At 35.0% G+C, this 24,926-nt stretch overlaps 1 protein-coding gene across 2 annotated transcripts in view; it reads right to left on the bottom strand.

Annotated features, from left to right (window-relative positions):
- LOC150103011 (poly(A)-specific ribonuclease PARN-like) overlaps positions 1-24,926 on the bottom strand; it is a 322,707-nt gene that overhangs the window by 270,113 nt on the left and 27,668 nt on the right. For both annotated transcript variants that reach the window (XM_090397872.1, XM_090397871.1), the window contains exons 3-5: positions 18,136-18,203; positions 8,449-8,516; positions 2,473-2,554 (exon numbers count right to left, since the gene is read on the bottom strand). In XM_090397872.1, the coding sequence (XP_090253998.1) occupies positions 2,473-2,554; positions 8,449-8,516; positions 18,136-18,203 (218 nt within the window). The remainder of the gene's footprint in view (positions 1-2,472; positions 2,555-8,448; positions 8,517-18,135; positions 18,204-24,926) is intronic.

The following is a 24,926-nucleotide window of genomic DNA, read 5'->3' as shown; positions in this document are numbered from 1 at the left end:
GAGTTCTTGAGGCAAACTGGCCCACTCCTCCTTCAGAGCAAGTATAAAGCCTTGTTTGTTTTCTGGAAGGGAATTTCAAGGAGCAATGCATTTCCCTATATGAAGTTAATATTTGTGGAGTGCTGGCCTCTCAATTGAATTAATATCCTTGGTCTCCACTGCTCATGTACGATGTGATGTGGCATTGTCATTCATAAAAATGAATTCTTCCCCTACAGCACCACAAAGCAATTGAACATGACTTTGAAAAACTTTGTTGCAATATCATTCACCAGTCATAGTCCTTTTTTACAGTACTTGTAGCTCAGTGTGTACATTAAGCATGATGCCTCCACACATCATGCATGACCACAGCTCTGCCGTATATATATATATCCCTTTCAAGAACATTCTCGCAATGATAAGCAGTACCATTTTCATGCCAGATCAAGTATTGTCTACAATCAGAGGAAAGATTAAAACGACTCATCTGTAAAGAGTACATTAGCCGATTGGTATCTTGTCCAATTTTTATGAATACAACACCACTGAAAATAGGCGATGAGCTGCAGATAAAAGGATGCAGACTACAGGCCTACTTGTCACAAATGTTTTACAACAGTTTGTATCCACATATCTGTGCTCGAATGGAGCTGACCTGCAAACTGAGTGCTTTGGTATGTCGATTATGTTTTGCTGTTATAACCAAAAATCTGTCTTCATGCTCCATGGTAGGAGAATGGGGGGGGGGGGGGGGTACCGCTTAGCAAACGTGTGGAACACATTCCATTGGTTCGAAATGCTGCCCAGAGTCTGGATTCAACGCTATGTGAGATTCCAAACTTTCTGACAATATCAATAATTCTGTGGCCTTTTTCAAGCTTTCCAATAATTCTTTCCCACATGAAATCATGGATGATGTCTTTGAAACATTACAAACATCCAAGTTTGCAACTTTATTCCTTCACGAAAAGAGCTTCCTTCAAACACAATTCGCTTCGCTTTTGTGTTTTATCCTGTAGAGTGTTACTATGTATTCCCTTTGCGCACAATTTGAAAATGTGAATGTGTACCCACTTTCTCTTCACAAGGAACACCCACACACCCACCCACACACACTTAGAAACTTTTCTCTAGAAGATCATGTAGCAGAGATCATTTGCATAGAATAAATGCAAAATTCTCTACTATATTTAGGTGAGGCTGATACAGAACCACCCATCGTGATGGAAGAATTATGAAAAGTCTGATTCATCTGAATCTGAAATTGTAATCTTTAGAAACAGTGTTCTTCCTTAGGTTTTGGACATCAATGTATATAAAATATTTTATATTCATAATGAACATACAATACTGTTTGTATTTGTTTTCTTGCAATCAGACATGTTTTTATATTTATATAAAAGTACTTATATTTTCTCTATGTTTTCTTTCCTAAGCAAAACCGTTTTAGCTCCAATTATCCTTTGAAACCAATGTATCTGTCAGAGATGCATCATATTTAAACCCAATTCAACTTGAGCAGAAACCTTGGGAACAAAAATACATAAGTTGAGGGCTTACTGTATACTATCCAGTGAGCTCGGCCCACAAAACTCACTGGAATTCACTTTGTTTTACACAGAATTAACTTTCAATTTTCAATTTTCCAGAATATACGTATTCTGGAAAAGCTAGGAAGCATTTCACCAGCTCAAACTGATATGACAGCATACTTGTGATTAGGAAATATATGAAAGGTAATCACTTGAATTTTTTTTATAATAGCTTACAAAATTGTTATGTAAGCTATAAATCCTGCACTCTTTTTGACTAACAATGCTATAATATATCCAGAAACAATGCAAGTGTAATCTCATGCTCTAATGCTCATAATTTGAAATATTACAATTTTCATCTTGGTTCTTGTTCTCAAAATACTGAAAGATACTCCAAATATATATATCAGCTACTTAAGTCACTATACTAATTTTTGTTCAGTTATGTGTAGTAACTAGTTTTTAATCCTTTCAACACAGTGCTTGTTGTAGGTTCACAACAAGCACTGTGTTGAACAAGTATCTACTTACCTGTTGTAGAACAAGTAGGTTCTTGTTTTCAAAATGCTGAAAGATACTACAGATATATATCAACTATTTAAGTCACTATACTTATTTTTGTTTTTCAGTTATGTGTAGTAACCAGTTTTTAATGCTTTCTACTTTAATCCTTGAAAGGATTGAAGATTTAAATCCTTTCAAGTGGCTACAATGCAGAAGTATAATGGACAATAAAAGTCAGTCATTTCACACATTACTTATGTGGAGGTCTCAATCTTTATAACATCCTTCATGATAAAATATGATTTCAAAAAATTACTTAAATGGAAATTTCTAAGGAATTTTCAGTTCCTTAGAAAATTCCATTTTCCTAGTAGCAATATAAAAGCAAAGTGTATATCAGAAAAAAGCCAAATAATTAAAAATGAGTGAAAATTTATGAGTCAAACTGTACCTGACATAGAAATTGATGATCTGGTGCTATGTTACAATAAGGTCTTGGGAATACATAAAAATTATAATCTTTATGAAGATATCTACAGGAGAAAAAATAAAGTAAAAAATAAAATAAAAAGTTAGCAGACTATTAATATAACAATTATGACATTCTTAATTAATATAAATAGTAATTAAATTATTTTTTGGTTGAAAATGAAATATTAATGTTCAATTTTCAGTAATACAATTAAACTCTGAAATTACATGCATCTGTTTAAAACAAGAATTTACAACATTCATTTACTCTAATGATATAGTTAAATATTTATCCAATAACCTCAATTTCATAATAAGATTTCTTTTAAAAGTTGAACACAGTTTATACATTATACAGAACTCATGGAGAATACAGAAATAGTTATAGTGAATAGTTTGCTAAATTGAATTTTTTTTTGAATAACAATCTTAAGGGAGGAATGTTAGAACATTTTAGAATTAGTGAGTTTGTTACATCGGTCCTTCCTGAGCTGCATGTATTTGCTTTCCTGATTTACATGTTTTTCAGAGTCAAAATAAGCATGAGAGCCCTGCCATTTGGAAAGGAGTAGAGGGACATAAACACAGAAAGAGAAATCAGAATGTCATTTATCAGGGCTCCCCATATCAGATTTTACACCTCAGTATTATTTAAGACAGTATTCTTCAAATGGGTTGCAACTCCTCCTATGGGGAGGGGGGGGGGAAGACAAGACTTTCTGGAAAGGGGAATGCAAAGCAATGGTCAATATTATTGTTTATTTCTGAACTCCCACACACTCGATATTCCATCCACTTATTTCAATATAATACAGAATTAAAAACACTTGTCAATAATATACTAAGTTAGTAATTTAAATGGTCTGATTTTCAAAATAACTCAGTGTGCTATTTACTTTTAGTTTGAAGTCTACAATTGTGTACTATCAAAGAAACTGTAAGAACATCTTAGTTTCATTAGAATAAAATTCATGCTAAGAAAGCCATAGGTCAATATTTTATTTTTAAAAAGGAGTAAAGGAGGCACAAGAATTTTCTTACAAAAAGAGGTAGCAGTCTCTTGAAAAAGTATGAGAACCATCAGTCTAGGGTAAGAGAGACAGTTATCAATAGTCAAATTCAACACTAGTCGAAGTTCAACTAATCAGTGACGACCAATGTGAATTCTACAGTCAAGATTTACAGCAGATCTTGCCTACAGAAACTACATCTGAACAACTACCAGTGGAAAGTTGTTCAGAGAAAACTTTACTGTTGCACTTGACATTTCCAAGGCATTTCATAGTGTTTGGCTGTGAGGGCCTCTCAACAAATTTTCATCTTATGACCCGCCTTCCACCTTCTGAAACTGAACTGCCAGTTTTAACTCAGGCCATTCACCATATGATGATGGTGGAGTTTGTTCTCTTCAGATTTTCCTATCAGCGTGGCTGTTTCTCAAGGCCATTATTTCACCCACTCTCTTCTTCATATACATAAGTGGTCTTCTCAAGCTAACCTCAAATCCTATCCACAGTTCTGCTTCATTCCACCTATTTTTCGATATACCCAGAAGTGCTCAATCATCTCAAACTTCAAGATCAACTATGATCAGTGCCCTAAACTAAACTAGAGAAGTATATACCATTTTCAATGGGGGTGATGACAACCTAGTCACCTTTAATGCTTCCGACTAGCCAGTGGCCAAGTGGTAGCAGTTAGAATATCCACTCTCCGATCACAACGGATGTTTGTGATTGTAATCAGTTAGATCAACTGAGTGAAATGATACTATTTCCCGCTTTAAGGGAGTGATTAATCAGTTAACACAATTTTTTTACGTTACGCAAAATTTTTTGTCGCCAGTCTGCAGCGAGCTAAGAGACATGAAAGTGGCGCTAGTAATACAATGATTGTGTGAGACCTGGGATACAGTGTCTACAGTTTGGAGTATATTAAATAATAGCAAAGGATACAAAGAACAAGGAAAAGTTGCTACTGCTTCTTCAAGCATGACGCTTACCTGAAATAGAAGCCATTTAATGATCAAGATGGAGCATTAAATGGCTTCTATCACTCTGGATTGAGGATTATAACCAAAAAAGAATACCTCTTAGTACAAGGAATATTCAGGCAAAAGCTCTCAATATTTTTATCTCAATGAAAGAGACCAAACTTTAAAGGAATGTGAAAGCTTTACTGCAAGTATAGGATGGTTTGACTGTTTTAAAAATCAAACCGGACTGCATAATGTAAGAATAGCTGGAGAATATGCTAGTGCTGATAAAGATTCTGCAGTCAAGTTTCCTGAAGAATTGCAAACTATCTAATTCAGGAGGGTGATGATGACAATCAGCAAATATTCAATGTCGACGAAATTGGTCTCTTTTGGAAGTGTATGCCAACAAAAACTTTCCCAGCTAAAACAGAAGTATCTCAACCAGGATACAAAGTATCTAAAGATCATCTTACACTTTTATTAGGAGGCAATGCAGAAGGCAACTTCAAACAATTCAAGATCTAACAATATTGAAGAAATCAGCAAAATTGGAAAAGAACTTGGATTTAATGAACTGGATAACGAAGATGTGAGAAACTTGCTTGAATCCCATTCAGAACAGTTAAGCGAGAATGATCTCCTTCAACTAGAAGAATAGGGTGCATATGAAGTAGAAGATAAGGAGTGCGAACAAGAAGAGAATGTTACTACTAAGAACTGTAAAAGAACTTCAGCTAGTTTTCAATCACACTGACTATGCTAAGGAAATTTTGTTTGATGCTGATCTTGATATGAAATGAAGCTTCGAAGTCCTCTGAAATCTTGCTAAAGCGATTCAAACATCTTTACTTAAATGTTTTTTGTAAAAAAGTAACTCAATGTTTAGACATTAAATAAAAATTTAAGCAACCTATTTTTATTAACTTGGATGATTTTATCCTCTAATATAGCTTATACTATACTTTTTTCCCCCAAATTTACGCTAACTGATGGATGAATTATAATAATTCCTATTGTTTATTGTATTTGCTTAACGTGATTTTCCTTAACATGCATTAATTAATTGTGTTAAGCGAAGTTTACCTGTATGGTATTATCAAAACACTCTGAAGCCATAGGAAGTAATAATTAAAATTATTCAGTTATCTCCTCTACATTGCAAATTTCCTGAAACAACATGATGCAGGAGAATTTAACTATAAGCCTAAACATCAGAATTAGTTAATTATTTGGTACTGTATTCCCCCCCCCCACCACCACCACCATGATGGTACATATCAGGAAATTGATAAAGATGACCTATGCAGTGCAGCATCTATAAAACTTATACCTCTATATTTGAACATTTCTGTTAAGTACATCTACTCCAGCTGCCTTTTCACATTTCTGGTTTAGAATCAAGTATAGGTAGAAAAAGAAATCCAAATAGGTATTACTGATTGCATTCCTCTTGAATATTTTCTACAACTGTTATTTTATTTTCATTACTTTTACAGTATTATCTCCTCCATTTCTGAGCGTCTTCCATAGCATCCAAAACATTTTTCCACCTTCCTGATATTTATCTTCTATATTCTTACCAAAAATCTGAATTCAAATCCTGTCTATGACACAAAGAACTTTATCAGGGATTTTCAATGAAAGGTGAGTTAGTTGGTCTCATACTGGGATGGAGAGTTTTTTCCTCACAAACGTTTTTTTTTTTGTCAACTTTGTTTTGCAAATCCCCCTACAAAAGGCTATATGTCTTAAATCTATAGTATATTAGTATTAGTACTACAGATGCTTTCAGCATTACATAATTTGGAAACTCTGCTCCAGGAGTCAAACATGGAACTTTTTCATACTTCAAGCATCCATAAAACAGGATAGTAGTCTACATTGGGTGATGAAATTCATCTACCAGCTTAAGACATTCACATATATCTATGCCTACAACAGAAGTTGAATCCACCGTCTGGTAGATGGACAGTGGAGATGTAATCTTGGTGTCTATTGCAGCATTGTAAAATCTATGTCTGTTGTAATACTTATTATTTAATTTCTATCTTTACTCTCTTTACTTTACTTCTATATTTAATTTACCATTTTCTTCTGTACTGCGATTTATTTCTTCTATATCTCTATTCTTCATTAACCTTATTTATTCACCCTTTTAACTTTATCTAATCCTTTCATGTACTCTATTAACCTTAGTATCCTTTCCCTACCTTCAGTATTCTTTTCCTTATACTGGAGGATCACTAGAAATTTATTTTTTATATAACGACTGCGCCACCAGGTCCTTGTGGTATAAGAAATATCAATACTTCTAGTAAAGTTTGCTTTCTATCTTAAGGCTCTTCTTAATAATATTTCAGAGTCATGGCTAACACTTAACTTCAATTCGTACCTATTTGTAAACTCCCCGCTCACAGGATCGTGTTTAGTTGGAAACAGTGCATTGCATAAAAGATCAGGAGGCACTCTTTGTAAATAAAACAAACATGTTTATTTGTACTGAAACAATCATACAATTTACACACTAATGAATTACTACTCCTTACTCGACTCAAGTTTAACACTTTAGAGGAAAACTTCCTTTAGAACATTTACTTAAACATGCAACATAATACAAATCATTAAGCAATTTAAAGAAAAACTATCAGCCCATTTACATTATAAGAATTATCATGCCTTGTTAACTATACTATAAATTCCAGCCTTCACTTTATATAAACTTCTCTTTATGCAAACTATTCTCATTGTACTATATATAGTAACTCCATAAATTTATAAGTCCTTCTAAAACAGTCTTTAATAACATAGACAAATTTACATTAAAAATAAACTCAAGATTCTTTATAAGTATAGTGCACTTGTTCATATTTTTCTTCACAGATTACCTGGCTTCCTTTTTGTACCAGGTCTTGGGCTATCACTTAGAGGTTTCATGGACACTGTTGTCTCCTCTGGAATGGTTCGCAGAACCTGGAGCACGATTTCCCGGAGTTATAGACAATCAGGCGAAGGGTCAGACGATCGAGGCCTATTGTTTCTGGTGCTGCGCCACTATTCCCTCTATAAGTTTTCACCTCCGGTGGCTTCCCTCCACCACCTCATCCGGATTTGATGAAATCCATGGATCGACTCGTCCTCTCCTCCTTTTCTCCTGGTGTCAATTCTCCTAGTGTTGATCACCATCCTATTTCTATGATGCCTTATATTTGGTTTTTCGCGGGACCCTGGACGAAGGTTTGAGACCCCTGTACATTCCCACGCAATCTCTCTTCACCTTTAACGCAGACTTCTAGTTCTCCTAAGTGCACACTAAATCCTTTTTACAGAATAGTGGAACTGCATCTAATGTATACCACCCTTTTATCATTGACCTTGAAGGTGGTATCGGACTGGCTTTGGATACAATAGGTTTCCTTTTCACTCTATACTAAATGCTAACATTAATATATTTCCGATTTCAAAGACATTGCTCTTCAACTTAACATTTTAAGATATTTTCTGTATATACAATTTAGTATGTTAATTCCTCTGGGTTTTAATACATGGGCTTTTGGTATTACTTACATAGACAATTACAATATATTTCTGATTTCTACGGCATTGCCCTTGAACTTAACATATTCATATATCTTCTATTTATACAATTTATCATGCTAATTCCTCGATTTTAATACATGGGCTTTTAGTGTTATTTACAAAGAAAATTACAAGTTTACTTTTGTGAATTTTGGATGTTACCCCCTGTAAAAGTCGATGCAATAACAAATGGAAAAATTTACACTGCATTGAATTTTACAGAAACACTACTTCCTCACACAACCAGTCCAGGAAATATTTAGGCTACACAAGAATTACAACTAAAATGAGTAGTTTGAATTATATTTTTACAAAAAAAATTTTTAAAAAGTCCCACCCACTTTTTTTTTTGTTTGTTTTTGAAAATATGAAACAGCACACATAATAAATTTCATTACTCACACATCTTGCTTGGCATCATAGCAGAATGTACTCAGACCAAACTGAATAAGCTGAAATTTTGTGGCACCCTGTGGGATAAGGGACAAAAATAATATCAAGTTAATATAGAAACCACTTCCATGTGTGAATCTCTATATCTATAATAATAATTAATAATCTAAAATTTTATAACCTAAAAATAAGGGCATCCTCATGTTTTATTTAGAGTCTAAAGGTGGTCAACTTTTAGGCGATAGATGAAAAAATGTAAATAATAAAGACAACCAGATAATCTTTGAAAAAACATAGCCACATGCAAATTTTAAACAATTTTTAAAACAGATCATCCTCTTAAATCAGAAAATAAAAATAATCCAATATCTTTATTGTGTAAACACATTTCATGTTTCCTTTAAATTATCTATATATAGGAAAGAGTTTAAAACAAGGAACCAAACCTTGGAGATTCAGTGGCAAATCCTGAAGAAAACATAAATTGATTCTGCCAGAGAGGCAGAAGGTGAGGTTGTCTGGAAAGATAGAAACATCAGAACTCCATGGTAGATAGACACAGGAAGTTAAAGAGGCAGTGAAGGAAAAGAAGAAAGCATATCAAAAGTTCCTGGCAAATAAGTCAGCTTGTGCTCTTAGAGAATACAGAGACAAATGTAAGAAAGCTAAACACTATGTACAATTAGCTAAACAGAAGTCATGGGAGGACTTTGGCAAGAACATAGAAAATAAATATCAAGAAGGTGGCAAAATATTCTGGAGGTTGTTGAAGAAGCTTAGGAATGGAGGAAAGAGTGCAGTAAAAGGAATAAGAGATGATAAAGGTGATGTGAAAACTGGAGAAAAAGATATCCTTGATGTATGGAGTAATTACTTTGAAAAATTGCTAAATGAAACAAGCAGTGATGACAGCACAGTGGTAAAAAACACTCAACAGACACGCAATCAGGAATACATATCCATAAAAAACCTATCAAAAACCTGAAATTTGGAAAGGCAGCTGGAGTACATGATATTCGACAAGAAATGCTCAAGTAAGGAGGTATAAAAGTCTTACACTGGTTGCACTGCATAGTTCAGAAGGCCTGGACAGAGAGATGAATTCCAGATGACTGGAGCAGAGCTCTCATAGTAACCATACAAAAAAAGGAAATAAAACGGAATGTGAGAATTAGACATATTCCCCTACTAAGTGTTCCTTGTAAAATTTATGCAAGTATACATGATAAGGATTGTGGAAGAGAAGCTTGGTGAAGAACAAGCTGGATTCAGGCCAAATAGAGGCTGTCAGGATCAGATTTTCACTTTACAACAAATAGTTGAGAAACCATGGGAATATAACAAAGATCTGTATTTAAGTTTTGTAGATCTGGAAAACGCATATGACAAGATGCCAAGAGTAAAGTTATTCAAGCCACTACACCTGTATGATGTCAATGGGACATTATATCAAGCAATACTTAGTCTTTATTTGAGGTTGTAAGTCAGCAGTTAGAATTGAAGTAGAAGACGGTTTGATGTTTAATCTGGTGTCAGACAAAGATAAACATTACCTCCTCTGTTATTCATTATGTATATCAAGGCTGTCAAAAACATGGCCCATGGGCCACAAATGCGGCCTGCCATGCGATTTTTTGCAGCCCGCCTGAGGGTTTAGATTTTCATGAGTGAAAAATAAAATAACATTTTGAATCGCATGCGTATTAGATATTTCAATTCTATCACTAATCAATTATCTCGATGTTGGTTATTTATTTATTTTTTATTTTTTGGTGTTTTTACATCATTATATACCCATGTGTTTTTCAAATATTACATGTGCCAAAGAAGCGTTCTCACATTATTTTGTTCTAATGTGCATGCTCCAGGCGCTCACAGGAAATGTGAGCGCCTGATTAGTACGCAATTAATGTTCTTTGTTTGTTTGTTTGTTCAGGCATCGAAGTTGTGTCGCTGCTCTCACTAAATTCCTACATACGCACTGGATGCGGCCTTCGGATAAATCTTTTTTTTGCAATGCTGCTCTCGGATTACCTAAGGTTGGACAGCCTTAATCTACATGGATCACATTATGAAGGAAAGTGATATTAAACCTGATATTAATCCAGTACAAGTCTGTAAGATTCCATGACTAAATTGAATTACTGTTGTAATAGATATGGTATGAAGAAAGCAATAACAAGACAAAGACAATGAAAATAGGCAGTTGAAAATATCAACTGCATTGTGAATGGAGAATCTACAGAACAAGTAAAACATTTCAGCTATAGTATGCCCACCGTTTGTAGGTCTCTCCTTGGCATTTTGCAAAGAATAGTAGATTCATACTGAAGGGGAAAGAAATGAAGGATGTACGAATTGGTCACCAACATGCGAAATCACGTGCTTTCTTGTCTGTCGCTGTACTAGTAGTAGATTGATTTTTGTTGTCGCTTTTTTGCATTTTTTTTTTTGTTATTAATTTGTATGATGGATCTAGTACAGTCAACAAGTTCTGTTAAACGTTTCAGTAGCTCTTGCAAAAGAATATTGAATAATGTGCTGACATTCTGCGAAAAAGAATCGTCAGAAGGCCGTCTCCTTGTTCCCCTTTCTCAAGTCATAAAACATCCAAGTGCAATTGCAGGCGTATTGGGGTCATCTGTTAAAAGAATTGGTAGGGAATCAAAAGGTGAAGGTAAGCCAAAATTTAAATCTCCTAAAAAAAGTGCCAGAGAAAGAAAACCATCAAAACAGTAGCTTTGAATGATTTTGATGTAGACGTTATAAGAACTATTCACGAATTTTACGTGGTCGAGAAAAGAGTGCCTACTGTTCCGAAATTGATTCCTGTGCTTAAAGAAAAAATTAATTTTCCTTGGAAAAGAGAAACTTTAAGGAAAATAATTCATGAAATCGGATTTTGTTTTAAAAAGTCCCAGAATAAAAGGAAACTTATCATGGAGCGAAGTAACATTGTTTTATCTAGAATGGAGTATTTGAGAGCAATAAGACATTTCAGGGAGGAGAAAAGACCGACTGTATATCTAGATGAAACTTGGATTGATAGTAATTTAACTCATGGAAAATGTTGGCAGTCTAAAGAAGAAGAGTGCTCCAAACAGGAAATGGCTCGCAGCGCATAATAATTTTATGTGCAGGTGGAGAAATGGGTTTTTTACCGAATTCAAACTTACTATACAAAGCCAATTCAACTACTGGAGATTACCAGGGGCAAATGAATTCTACGATCTTCAAAAAGTGGCCAGAAGAAAAATTGATTCCAAACCTTCCTAAAAATGCTGTTGTTATAATTGATAATGCTTCATATCACTCTATTCGATTAAACAAAGTTCCAAATTGGTCTAATAAGAAGCAAGTTCTTATGGATTGGCTCTCTGCAAATAACATTTCTCATTCCCCATGTGATATGCGAAAAATTGAATTGCTTAATTTGGTCAAAAGAAACTCGCCCACAACTAAACTATTTGAATTCGACACAATGCTCAAAGAGCATGGATGGCAGGAAAAAGATTCAGAGGAAGATCAAGATATAGCTGGATTGATATGGTAAAAAGTGCCTTAGAAGACAGAAATATAAGATCTGATAATGTTGGAGTCTTGACAGGTAACAGACTGATTTGGAGGAAAATTGTAGACAGGAAGTTAGTAATGATGTAAATTTTTCATGTAGTACTATCATATCCTGTACACTCCTTGAGGGTACATGGTAGGACTTTGAGGTTGATGATGATGATACTATAGCTACTCCTTTTCCTTGATTGTCATTGCCTGACTATAACATTTTGTATTTATTGCTCAGAAAGATCTGACTGGTTTTTGTCTTTTTGTTTCAGTCAACCAGTACTTATCTAATTCCTCAGCAAGCTCCATTTCTTTGCCATTCAGGCTTCTTATGTTAATAGTACTGATCTTGAACTCTGCTGATATTGAGTTGGGGTGTGTTTCAGGGTTTGTTCCAGTAGCTGACTTTTTGCTGTTCGCCCTGGCGAAAACAACAGGGGTCTTGTTTAACTGGATAACGTCCCAGCTGGCATGAAATTCTTCAATGTTGTACCATCATTTTATATTGCGATTTAAGCCAATAAGAATACAATTTGGTAAGCTAAATCCTGAATTGCCAGCCCATTCTTGTTCGTTCGGAATCCAGGTAGATAACTAACAAGGCGCACCACGTGAAGGTGAAGACTGACATTAGGTCAGAAGCCCTGGTCAGTTCTGTGCATTCCTTTAAAGGACATGTGGCGGTCTCCTCTCAGTTATACAGGTTTGATCCTTAGAAACCCCCTCACCCCCACCCTAATGACATAACTATAATATCTGATAATGTTGAAGTCTTGACAGGTAACGGATTGATTTGGAGGAAAACTGTAGATAGAAAGTTAGTAATGAAGTAAGTTTTTTATGTAGTACTATCATATCCTGTACACCCCTTGAGAGTACATGTCAATGATGATGATGAAATTTTTTTTAACACCATCAAATTGCTGCCATGTACCCTCAAGGGGTGTACAGGATATGACAGTTCTACATGAAAAAAATTACATCATTATTAATTTCCTATCTACAATTTTCCTCCAAATCAGTCTGTTACTTGTCAAGACTCCAACATTATCAGATCTTATATTTCTATCGTCTAAGGCACTTTGTACCGTATCAATCCACCTATATCTTGGTCTTCCTCTGGGTCGTTTTGCTGCCAACCTGGCTCAGAACACTTCTTTTGCTAATCTTTCCTCACCCATTCTGTTTAAGTGACCATACCACCTGAGATTAGCTCTGCTAACGCATTCCTGGATGCTGACAATGTCAAGTTCTTTCCTAATTTCCTCGTTTTTAATATGATACTGCCATTGATGCCATCTGTTCATGCCTATAATCTTTCTCAGGACTCTCATATCTGTGGTCTCTAGTCTTTGGTCAAGTGTTTTACTTCTGACCCACCTCTCAGATCCATAAGTTAAAACTGGTTTCAACACTGTCTTGTATGCAGCTAATTTAGTGTTCCAACTAATTTCTCTCTTATTCCATATGAATTTATTCAATTGACTTCCCACCATACCAGCTTTGCTGATGCTGTTGTCTATTACTATATTTAATTTACCATCTTCAGTAAAAATCGTGCCTAAATAGATGAAATGTTTTACTTGTTCCACAGGTTCTCCATTCACAACACAGTTGACATTTTCAATGATTCTGCCTATTTTCATTGTCTTTGTCTTTTTATTGCTGACCTTCATACCATATCATATATATTAGTGGATTTATTTAGAAGTATAACATCATCAGCATAAAGCAAAGAGCTGATATTAACATCTCCAATTTTGATATCATGTTTAATACCACTTTCCTTCATAATGTGATCCATATAGATAATGAATAACAGAGGGGATAATGTACATCCTTGTCTCACACCAGATTTAACATTAAACCATCTTCCTTCAATTCTAACTGCTGACTTACAACTCAAATAAAGACTAAGTATTGCTTGATATAATGCCCCATTGACACCATATAACTGCAGCGTATTGAATAGCTTCTCTCTTGGCACCTTGTGATATGCCTTTTCCAGATCAACAAAACTCAAATACAGATCTTTGTTATATTCCCATGCCTTCTCGACTATTTGTTGTAAAGTGAAGATCTGATCCCGACAGCCTCTATTTGGCCTGAATCCAGCTTGTTCTTCACCAAGATTTTCTTCCACAATTCTTCCCAACCGTTTCTCAAGTATACTTTCATAGATCTTGCCAGGAACACTCAGTAGGGAAATACCTCTGTAATTCTCACATGCATTTTTATTTTTTTATATATGGGTACTATGAGAGCTCTACTCCAATCATTGGGAATTCGTCCCTCTGTCCAGGCCTTCTGAACTATGTAGTGCAGCCACTGTAAGACTCTCACACCACCATTCAGCATTTCTGGTCGAATATCATCTACTCCTGCTGCCTTTCCACATTTCAAGCCTTTGATGGCTTTTTCTACTTCAAGTATGGATATGTATTCCTGACTGCATGCCTGGTCAGTGTTTTTTACCACTGTGCTGTCATCACTGCTTGTTTCATTTAGCAGTTTTTCAAAGTAATTACTCCATACTTCAAGGATATCTTTTTCTCCCGTTTTCATATCACCTTTATCATCTCTAATTCCTTTTACAGCACTCTTTCCTCCATTCTTAAGCTTCTTCAACAACCTCCAGAATAATATTTTGCCACCTTCTTGATATTTATTTTCTATATTCTTGCCAAAGTCCTCCCATGACTTTTGTTTAGCTAGTTTTACACAGTGTTTAGCATTCTTGCATTTGTCTCTATATTCTCTAAGAGCACAAGCTGACTTATTTGACAGGAACTTTTGGTATGCTTTCTTCTTTTCCTTCACTGCCTCTTTAACTTCCTGTGTCCACCAGGGAGTTCTGATTTTTTTATCCTTACAGACAACCTCACCACATGCCTCTCTGGCAGAATCAATGTTTTCTTCAGAGTTTGCCACTGAATCTCCAAGGTTTGATTCCTGTTCTCAAACTCTTTCATTTTTTCTTCAATAATCTTTGTGTATTTTAGTCTACAGCTCACATCTGAGAGCTGCTCAACTTTTATTCGCTTTAAAACTTTCTTACATGTTATTCTTTTCAATATGAAATTCAATTTTATCCTGCTCAAGACTAAATAGTGATCACTTCCAATTTCAAATCCTCTGTACACTCTGGTGTCCTGCACCAGGAAGAAAACATCACTATCAACAATAACATAGTCAATGAGAATTTTCTTAATCCTAGCCTCTTCTCTCCATGTGAATTTGTGCACATTTTTATGTTGGAACATGGTGTTAGTAATAACTAGTCCATGTCCTGAGCAGAAATCCAACAGATATTTGCCATTATTATTGGCTTTGCTCTTTTCTCCAAATTTTCCCAAAATATTTTTGTATGTCTCACAATCATTTCCTACTCTGCTATTTAGATCCCCGACAAGGACCAACTTTTCATTTTTCATTGTGTCAGTTGCTTTTTCTAAAGCCTCAAAAAATTGCTCCACTTCTACCCTTAGTAGAACCTTCTGTGGGACCATAGGCACAAATAAGTCTCATTGTCCAGTTCCCCATTCTCATATTTTCCCACATTACTCTACTTGAGACTGACTGCTATTCAAGAAGATTAGCCTCGTATTTTGTGTTGAATACTATGGCTACTCCTTCTTTTCCTTGCTTGTCATTGCCTGAATATAACATTTTGTATTTATTGCTCAGAAAAATCTCACCAGTTTTGGTCTTTTTTGTTTCAGTCACCCCTATTATGTCGATCTGGTACTTATCTAATTAATAAGCTAGCTTTATTTCTTTGCCATTCAGGCTTCTTACGTTGATAGTACCGATCTTTAACTCTGGTGATGTTGAGTTGTAGTTTATTTTCAAATTTGTTCCAGTAGCTGACTTTTCGCTGTTTGCACTGGTTCCCTGGCAAAAACAACGGGGACCTTGTTTAACTGGGTGACGCCCCAGCCGGCATGAAATTTTGTCATGTTGTACCATCAGTCATTATTTTGGTTTAACCAATAAGAATACAATTTGGTCGGCTAAATCCCAAATTGCCAGCCCATCCTCGTCCGTTCAGTATCCAAGTAGATACCCAACAGGGTGCACCACGAGAAGGTGAGGATTGGACATTAGGTCAGAAGCCCTGGTCGGTTCTCTGTATTCCTTTAAAGGCTATGTGGAGGTCTACTCTCAGTTATACAGCTTTGACCCTTAAGCACCCCTATTTTTTTTATATATATATATATAATACAGAACACATATGCTGCACTTGTACATAGTGTTCCTGATAAGTAATGACATTGATTTTTTACAGGATAGCCCTTTCAATAAAAGTGACAAATGTTTATAGTTTTAACTGCTAGTGTGTTATAATCACAGGTGCAACTTTCAAGTGCGGTGGCCCAACAGTTTTCGTGTGCTGACTGTCGAAATAAGAGTATGTGAGTGGACATTAGGTTAGAAGCCCTGGTTGGTTCTCCGCATTCCTTTGAAGGCAATGTGGTAGTCTCCTCTCGGTTATACAGGTTTGATCCTTAGGCACCCTCCCCTCTAAAGACAGAAATATAATATCTGATAATGTTTAAGTCTTGACAGGTAACAGATTGATTTGGAGGAAAATTGTAGATATTAAGTTAGTAATGAAGTAAGTTTTACGTCTAGGAGAAAAGAGATGTTTTCTTCAGGGAAGAAATTCAAGTACCTCGGGTCGGTCGTTGAGAGGAATGGTGACCTGGATGAGGAAATACAGCTCCAAATAACATGCGGCTGGATGAACTGGAGGAAGAGAGATCCTGTGGAATAAGAGAGCGAGTTGTAAGATGAAAGGAAAGCTGTATAAGATGGTTGTGAGGCTGGCGATGCTCCATGGCACGGAGACATGGCCTATAACAGGCACAGGAGAGGAAGATGGAGGTGGCAGAGATGCGGATGTTGAGATGGATGAGTGGTGTGACAAAGGAGGACAGGATAAGGAATGATTACATCAGAGGGACGATCAAGGTGGGACTGATTGGTAAGAAGGCGCAAGAAAGCAGGCTAAGGTGGTTCGGTTATGTAGAGAGAAGGAGTGAGGAGTATGTTGGTAAACGAGTAGAGCGTACGGAGGTGGAAGGAAGGAGGAAAAGCGGCAAGCCCAAACTCAGATGGAGGGATAAGGTGGCAGAGGATCTTAGGGAGAAAGGATGGAGTCGGGAAGATGCGCTGGGCCAGAGAATCTGGAAGAAGATAAAAGATGGGAATGCCGATCCCATTTAACACGGGATAAGGCATAGAGAAAGAAGAAGAAAAGAGCTGTCAAAAAATTTTATTGTAAATTAGGAAAAACTGCTACATAAGTGTACCAAGACCTAAAAAAAAGTTTGCCATGATGACTGAGAAGTGCACAGGTGTTCTGCTGGTTTTCAACATTTAAAGAGGGGAGGAAGTCCCTGGAGAATGAACTACACTGTGGACGGCCAATTTCTGCACGGACAAATGAAAATGTGGTGAAAGCTAGGGAAATTGTTGTCCATAACAGGCAAATAACCACTAGATTTGTTCAAGGTTTGTGCAGAGAGAGAGAGAGCACTGGGTTGCATACCATCAAAATTTCGTCCATGCAGTTGATCAAGATCGTGATGTGTTGCAAAGAATTGTTGATGGTGATGAATGTTAGTGTTTTCAGTTTGATCTGGAAACGAAACGCCAGAGCATGGAATGGCATTGAACATCTCTCTGGAAGAAGAGAGTGAGGTTGAAGCAGTTTCTGGCTTCAAAATCAATGTGTGTGATTGAACGTAATAATATAATATTATTATCATAATACAATAACAGATTTGGCTCCTGCAACTTTTTCCTCTCACCAAAGATGAAGTGTGCCTCTTGAAAGTGGAGCATTTCAGTGACATTGAGGACATCCATAATGGTGTGACCTAGACAATGAAGGAGGTTCCTGTTCAGAACTTCCACTGTGCCTTCGAACACCTGCATGACAGATGTAAACATTCTGTGGAGTTGGAGGAAGATTATTTTGAATCTGTAATTGACAATTCCAAATATAGTTCTTTGTTTTGATAAAATAATTGTTATCTGTCTCATTACTTAACAGGAACAATGTGTATGTTTATATACCTTCAGCTTATTAAAACTGATTAATAAGACACAAATACAGTTGCGTACCTCTTTCAATTTCTTATATCTCTCTTCTGGGGTATCAAAAGCATTGATATTTCGCAGTACATTTAGACCTATTATAAAAATATCAAAAATATAAATGTCATCATGATCTAAGTAGGAAAGGCTGCAAAGTAAACAGATTAGTAAAAATTTTAATTCCACTGATATCAACAAGGGGCCCTATGTATTAAGTTCAATATTTTGCAAATAGTTATAAATTTGGAAAGATGCTCACAGTGATACTTCTATTATTTTATGTAATTATTAAGTTAAGTGAAATATGCAAATTTACAAATTTGCATCTTTCATAGAAAAACAAAGAAACTATTGCCAATGAATCTCATACACTCAAAGACCAATATTACCCTCTTTTTGCTCAAATCATTCCATAAGGTAATTTCCCATTTAAACAACAACAACAACAAAAAAGACTGTCACATGTCCAGGACTATGTTAACTGTTCAAAAAATGCTATGAAACAAACAAATAAAAATAAATAAAATAAAATAAAAAAACAGCAACAACACGTTTGTAATAACTTTACACCCTGTATACAGTATGCATTTCTTCATTATGGTAATGACAACCTAACATTAATTTTGTTTACGATGACATGTACCAAAAATGCACCAAAATCAGGAAAAAATATCTTTAGAAAAAATGATCTAAGTTATTTGAATATTTCTCTCCCACCTCATCAAAGATAACCAATTCAGAATCACACCACTTCATACATATAAACGAAAAAAGCAATATTATGCTTAATGCTGGTGTAAGAAAAATAATTCCAATATGTTGTAATTGTTGTTATTAAGATAGTGGAACTATTTTTCTTACACCAGCATTATATGATATCTGTTCAAAGTTTTAGGACAATTATTATAAATTGGACATGCTGTATATAGACATACTGTAACATAATGAAACAAGCCTAAAGTCATTGAGTCACCTCAGTCATTGGCAGTCTTTGATAAATGAAAAAGAGTTTTTTCCTTTGAGTGCCCCAATGTCAATTTTTTTCTTTGAGTGTCCCTTTGCATTAAACTTAGCTTTTGGGGATAATGCCTTAAACAATTCAGTGTTCAAGTGGCTCAAAGTTTTAAAAACAGTTGAACTTCGATTGAAGATGACCTTCAATCTGTATGACAATTGGCATCCCACATCCATAATTTGATAGTTCATGTTTGCAGAAAGGTCATCAATGATCAGCAATTACTATTTGAGAACTAGCCTGTGAAAGGAATCATAGTTGGATCCTGCCACCAAATTCTATGGAAAGATTTGAAAATGAGGATTGCTGAAAAGTTTGTTCTGAGACTTTAGCTCTTTCAACTCACGAATTTCTGGCTCTAAAGAACATCACAGTTGTGCTTCATCCACCTATTCACCAGATTTGGTCCCCTGTGATTTCTTTTTATTCCCTAAGCTAAAATATGTACTTAAAGAACAAAGGTTTCAAGAGGTAAATAAAATTAAACTAAAATAAAACAGACCAACTCAGAACCATTCCTTTGGAACAGTTCCAGAGATGCTTCCAAAAGTGGGAAAAAACACTGGTAACACTGTATGGAGGTAGGAGGAGAATATTTCAAAGAGAATATGTTCTTATAGCTCATAAGCTTTTGAACATGTGTTAAATCAGGCATGTCAAACTCTTTTACCTCCAAGAGCCAAATTAAGAATTATACATCAAGCCACAGTACATTTAGAAAAAAAACAGACAAAAAATCTCAAAATAAAGAGGAAACAGATTTTTTAATATTAACATTAGAGTATATAAGTACAATATACAACCATGTTACAAAAATACATATAAAATATAAAGATTAGATATTTAAATAAAAGTATACATATCATTTTTTTGAAGAAACTTGACGTTTTTCATTAACGAAAATTTGGTTGAATTTGTTGAGCTGTAGTTATTTTCAATATTATGCTGGTCTGTTAATCTTGATCTTTCTGCAGTTTTATTATTCTTTAAAGTTGAAAATAGTTGTTTGCATAAATATGTGCTACTGAACATAGATAGAATACGCCTAATTGCACATAATACATTGGGGTATCGATCGACTGATAAATAATTATAGAACTTGGAATTCCAACATCCATATATTTTTGTTTCAATATGGAATGGCACTAAATTTCAATTAATTCCAACTGTAAATTGTCATCAACAGTTTCAATATCAATCGATAGAAGTAAATGGATAAAACTGATTTTCATATTTCTTAAAATCTAAAAATCTTCTTTCGAATTAATTTTCTAATAACTTCATTTGATTGGCATATTCTGAAAATTTCAATTTCAGTGATTTTTGTAATAATGATTGACAACATTCAAAATGGGATAAATTTTCTTTTTGAATTTGTTTTTGCCAAAGTAATAATTTCTGTTTGAAAATGTTAATATCAAATAACATGGTAACTACTTGTAAATTGACTTATAATGTCAACTGAAAAAGCCAGGTCCTTTATCCATTGATACTTTAATATTTCACATACATAATTTTTCAATTCTAAAAAAATGGTAATTTCGTCCAGCAATTTGAAGAATCACTTTAAAACTTTATAACTAGAAAGTGTTCAAGTGGCTCAAAGGGTTTAAAAACAGTTGCACTTCGATTGAAGAAGACCCTCAAACTGTATGACAACTGGCATCCCACACCCATAATTTGATGGTTCATGTATATTTCTATATAATAAGATAGATCGCTATATTCACTTTCTATATCTTCTAGAAAGTTACTAAATTGGCGATGATTAAATCCACGTGCACGAATATAATTTACAATTTTACACATTTTTTAGGACATGTCCAATATTTAAAACTTTGGGGCCTAGTGTTTCCTGATGAATAATGCAATGAAAATCTTGAAAGTTATTACTACCTTGTTCTTTGCATTTTTCTTTTAAATTTATAGCTTTTTTAACGGTAAATTGTATTCATTCAAAACTTCCATAAGGGTGTCAAAAATATCAACTCCAGTGGTTGTATCGTACATAGGAATAATTTCTAGAAGTTCACTTACTTTTAAGTTCATATCACATCCACGAATAAAAACAGCCAGCTGAGTGATATCCCGTACATCTGTACTTTCGTCAATAATTCCAACATTTGAGACCATAATAGGTCTCAAATGTTGGAATTATTGATTTTAGTTGATTCCTTAAGTTCCCAGCTATATCATCAATTCTGCTAGCAATGGTATTTCGAGATAAGCTTATATTGTATTTTTACATTTCTTTAATTGATCAGGACACAACACTTCAACTGCTTTAATAATACATTCATGAATAAATTCCCCTTCAGTGAATGGTTCTGATTTGCTTGCAATTAAATGTGATAACAAATAACTGGTTCTTACCGTAGCTATATTATCTTCAATAGGTTTGGTAAATACACTGTTGATTTTGAAGTGTCAACTTTAATTCTGACAATTCATCTTCATGAAGTTTCGCAACACATTTGTCATAGTTTTCTTTATGATTTTATCATAATGCCTTTTAATATTATATTCTTTGCAAACTGCAATAGAGTTTCTACATATAGGGCATCATTTTATTTTTTCCCCCGTTGAATATAAAAATTTTGTAACTCCCATTTTTCTTGAAAACTACGTTCTTCTTCAATTAATAATTTTTTACTCATACTGGTTGAAGGTTTCGACATTATTTTTGGAAGTTTATTTTCCACTTGGTTAGACTATAATGAATTCAGTTTAATCCTTTATCCAAGTGTAATCAAACAAAGTTTGCGCCTGAAGTATCTCCAGGACTGAGACAACTCATAGTAAATGTGGACCAAGCTCTCGTCACTCCTCGTCTCAGTATCACCACTTCTGGGTGTGGCTCCCACTGGCGAGACCTCAATAAAGGTCAAAACCAGTCTGGATAGTGGCCCTTCCCTTAATACATAGCATTATACATCTCCACAAGGAGATGTGCTTTGCATTATGGGAGATACCGAGACAAGGAGTGATGAGAGCTTGGTCCACCTTTACTACGAGTTGCCTCAGTCCTGAAGATACTTCAGGCGCAAACTTTGTTTGCTTACACTTGGATAAAGGATTAAACTAAATTTATTATAGTCTAACCAAGTGGAAAATAAACTTCTAATATCTTTCTCTAAATCCAGAGTAATTTAATAATAAGGTGGTACACCTTTTGGCAACTCGTATAAGTAAATATGACCTCTCCATTGCTTCTGCCTTAGTATCACCACTTCTGGGTCTGGCTCCCACTGATGAGACCTCAATAAAGGTTGAAACCGGTCTATGTAGTGGCCCTTCCCTTAATGCATAGCATTATACATGTCCGCAAGGAGATGTGCTTTGCATTATGGAAGATACTGAGACAAGGAGTGACGAGAGCTTGGTCCACCTTTGCTACGAGTTGCCTCAGTCCTGATGATACTTCAGGCACAAACTTTATTTGCTTACACTTGGATAAAGGATTAAACTAAATTTATTATGACATTATTTTTATAAATTCTTTATTATTTATAAATAAAACACTACACTTTCTTATGACTTGAAAATTGCTAATGGCTAGCTTCCAATTGTTGTGGTCAGCGGATGTAGCCACGTACGTAGACTTGCTCGTTAAAATTCGGTATTTATGCAGTGGTGTAACAAGATTTTTTGAAATGACAAATAGAACATTATTTCCTTTAGAAATAGCAGAGTAGTTTGGCATATAAAATAGTCTTAAGTGGAAATGTCAATTTTTTTTAAATATGTTTATTTAAATCGGTGTTGTCAAAAGTTAAATAACCATACTGGTTACAAAGTTTGGCAGGCCGTATGTTACTTGTCAGCGGACCTCATGTGGCCCACGTGTTTGACATGCCTGTTTTAAATAAACGAAGTCGCAGAACTTTCTGAATAGACACCATGTTGTTTATCATTATTAAAATCCTTATATTACACCAGCACTAAATTAATTACTTTCATTTCAAATCCTTAACCCAGCCTTTCTATCTTGTATCTTCTGACATTACAAAGATACCAAATGGGAAAATCTTCATGACTTCTATTTTTTTCCTATATGTGATCTGACTTATACTTTCCATTCTCCATGACTCTGAACACTTACTCAGATCATATAACAAACAATTTTTACCAGAATGCAAGCTTTCATATCCCCATTCCTACACAAAAAATTTCACTACTATCCAAGCCAGTGTTCTTCAAGTGTGTCAAAGGGCCATGCAAGAAAAAAAATTCAGTGTATCACAAGAGGCGCTTAAGACCCAAACTCCATCACTGCAGTCGACCTATGCTGAAGTGTCTAATAACTCCAAAAAAAATCTAAATTCAGTTTTGAAATGGCCAAAAGCTGCTGAGCCTACTGGTTGTGGACCAAAGGTTATGCCCAAGTGGGACTAACCTTTAGTGCATGTTTCTGCTGCACGCTTTATGCAATATCCTTGATTATTTCCATCAGAAAAGTCAAATTTAGTCAATGCCCAGTCACTAACTTGTAGGGACTGCATAAAGTTCTTGTTATAATGAATTTCATTTATAATAGCCTGTGTCTAAAAGACAATCTGTGGAACATTTCAGTAGTTTGTTATAATGAAAAAACAGTGTTTGCTATATCGAGTCAACTGTATTTCTCTACTTTGATAAATAAGTACATGCTATCTCTTTGCTGCCTAACTTTCTGATTGCTCAAGGATCTTGGATAATATCAGGATCTTCTAAAACATAAATAAAATAAAATCTATTTTATTGATTTATTTTTTGAAAAGTGCTATTCCTGATGGGCACAATACTATGCTAAAAGAGGTTCAGTGTAGCAGATATCTAGGTATCTGCTGAAGTGAGAGATGACTGTTATTAATTTTATATATATATATATATATTTATTTATTTTAGTTGGTTGATAAGAATATTTCACCTGAATAGACACTGATACTCTGTTTAAACTAATAGTTCAAGAATATATTGTGGCCTAATTCTTAAAACATAAAACAGAATTTGTATAACTGCACCCCCTCCCCTGAAGTTTCTGAATTAAAATACTTATATGCAGGGATTATTTTTTGTCTCATGTTTCATCTTGTGCTTTGCTGTCAATTAGAAAAACTTTTTACTGTTTTTTTTTTTTTTTTTTATTATTAACTAGTATGTCAATGAAAGGTGAGTTAGGTGATCTCATACGGAGGTAGGTTTTTTTTTATCCCACCTGGAAACTCGGGTTCTTCGTCCCCCAGAACAGGCAAACCGGCCCAATAAACACACGCATATACAGACATAGGACACACCAGGAGGTACAGGGCTAACCACCTTATCCTCGAGTTGTGGTTGGGGTTGCAAAGTACAAGAAACCTCGACACCGTAAAAAAGGTAGAAGAGGAAAAGATTAAGTAAAGTAAGTTTAACTAGTATGCAGACTTAACTTGTATACTGATAAAAATTTAAATTATGTGGTATGAATGTTAATTCAACTATATATCTATATATGTGTGTGTGTGTGTGTGTGTGTGGATGTATATTATTGCTCGACACCTCCAGGAAGTCAAAAGACCCATCGAGGGAGGGTACCTACTTTAAATCTCCCTGTCTTCGCTACTCAATTCGCTAACTACAACGAACCACAACTACACCAACGCCATCTACCGCCCACCAACAGTATTTCACAGACAATCACAAACATCCATACGCACGGCGGGATTCGAACCCACAGCCTAACCACTTGACCAACCAGGCCGGCAAGATCTACAAGCATACATATATATATATATATATGTTTGTAGACTTTGCTGGTTCATGAGTAGGTAACTAAGAACTT

Source organism: Typopeltis vanoorti, chromosome 9 (genome assembly GCF_054136105.1).
Source record: "Typopeltis vanoorti isolate ZY-2024b chromosome 9, IOZ_Tvanoo_1.0, whole genome shotgun sequence".
Taxonomy (NCBI): Eukaryota; Metazoa; Arthropoda; class Arachnida; order Uropygi; family Thelyphonidae; genus Typopeltis; species Typopeltis vanoorti.
The sequence above is the reverse complement of the archived record's forward strand: the minus strand, read 5'-3'. Positions and strand labels throughout refer to the sequence as shown.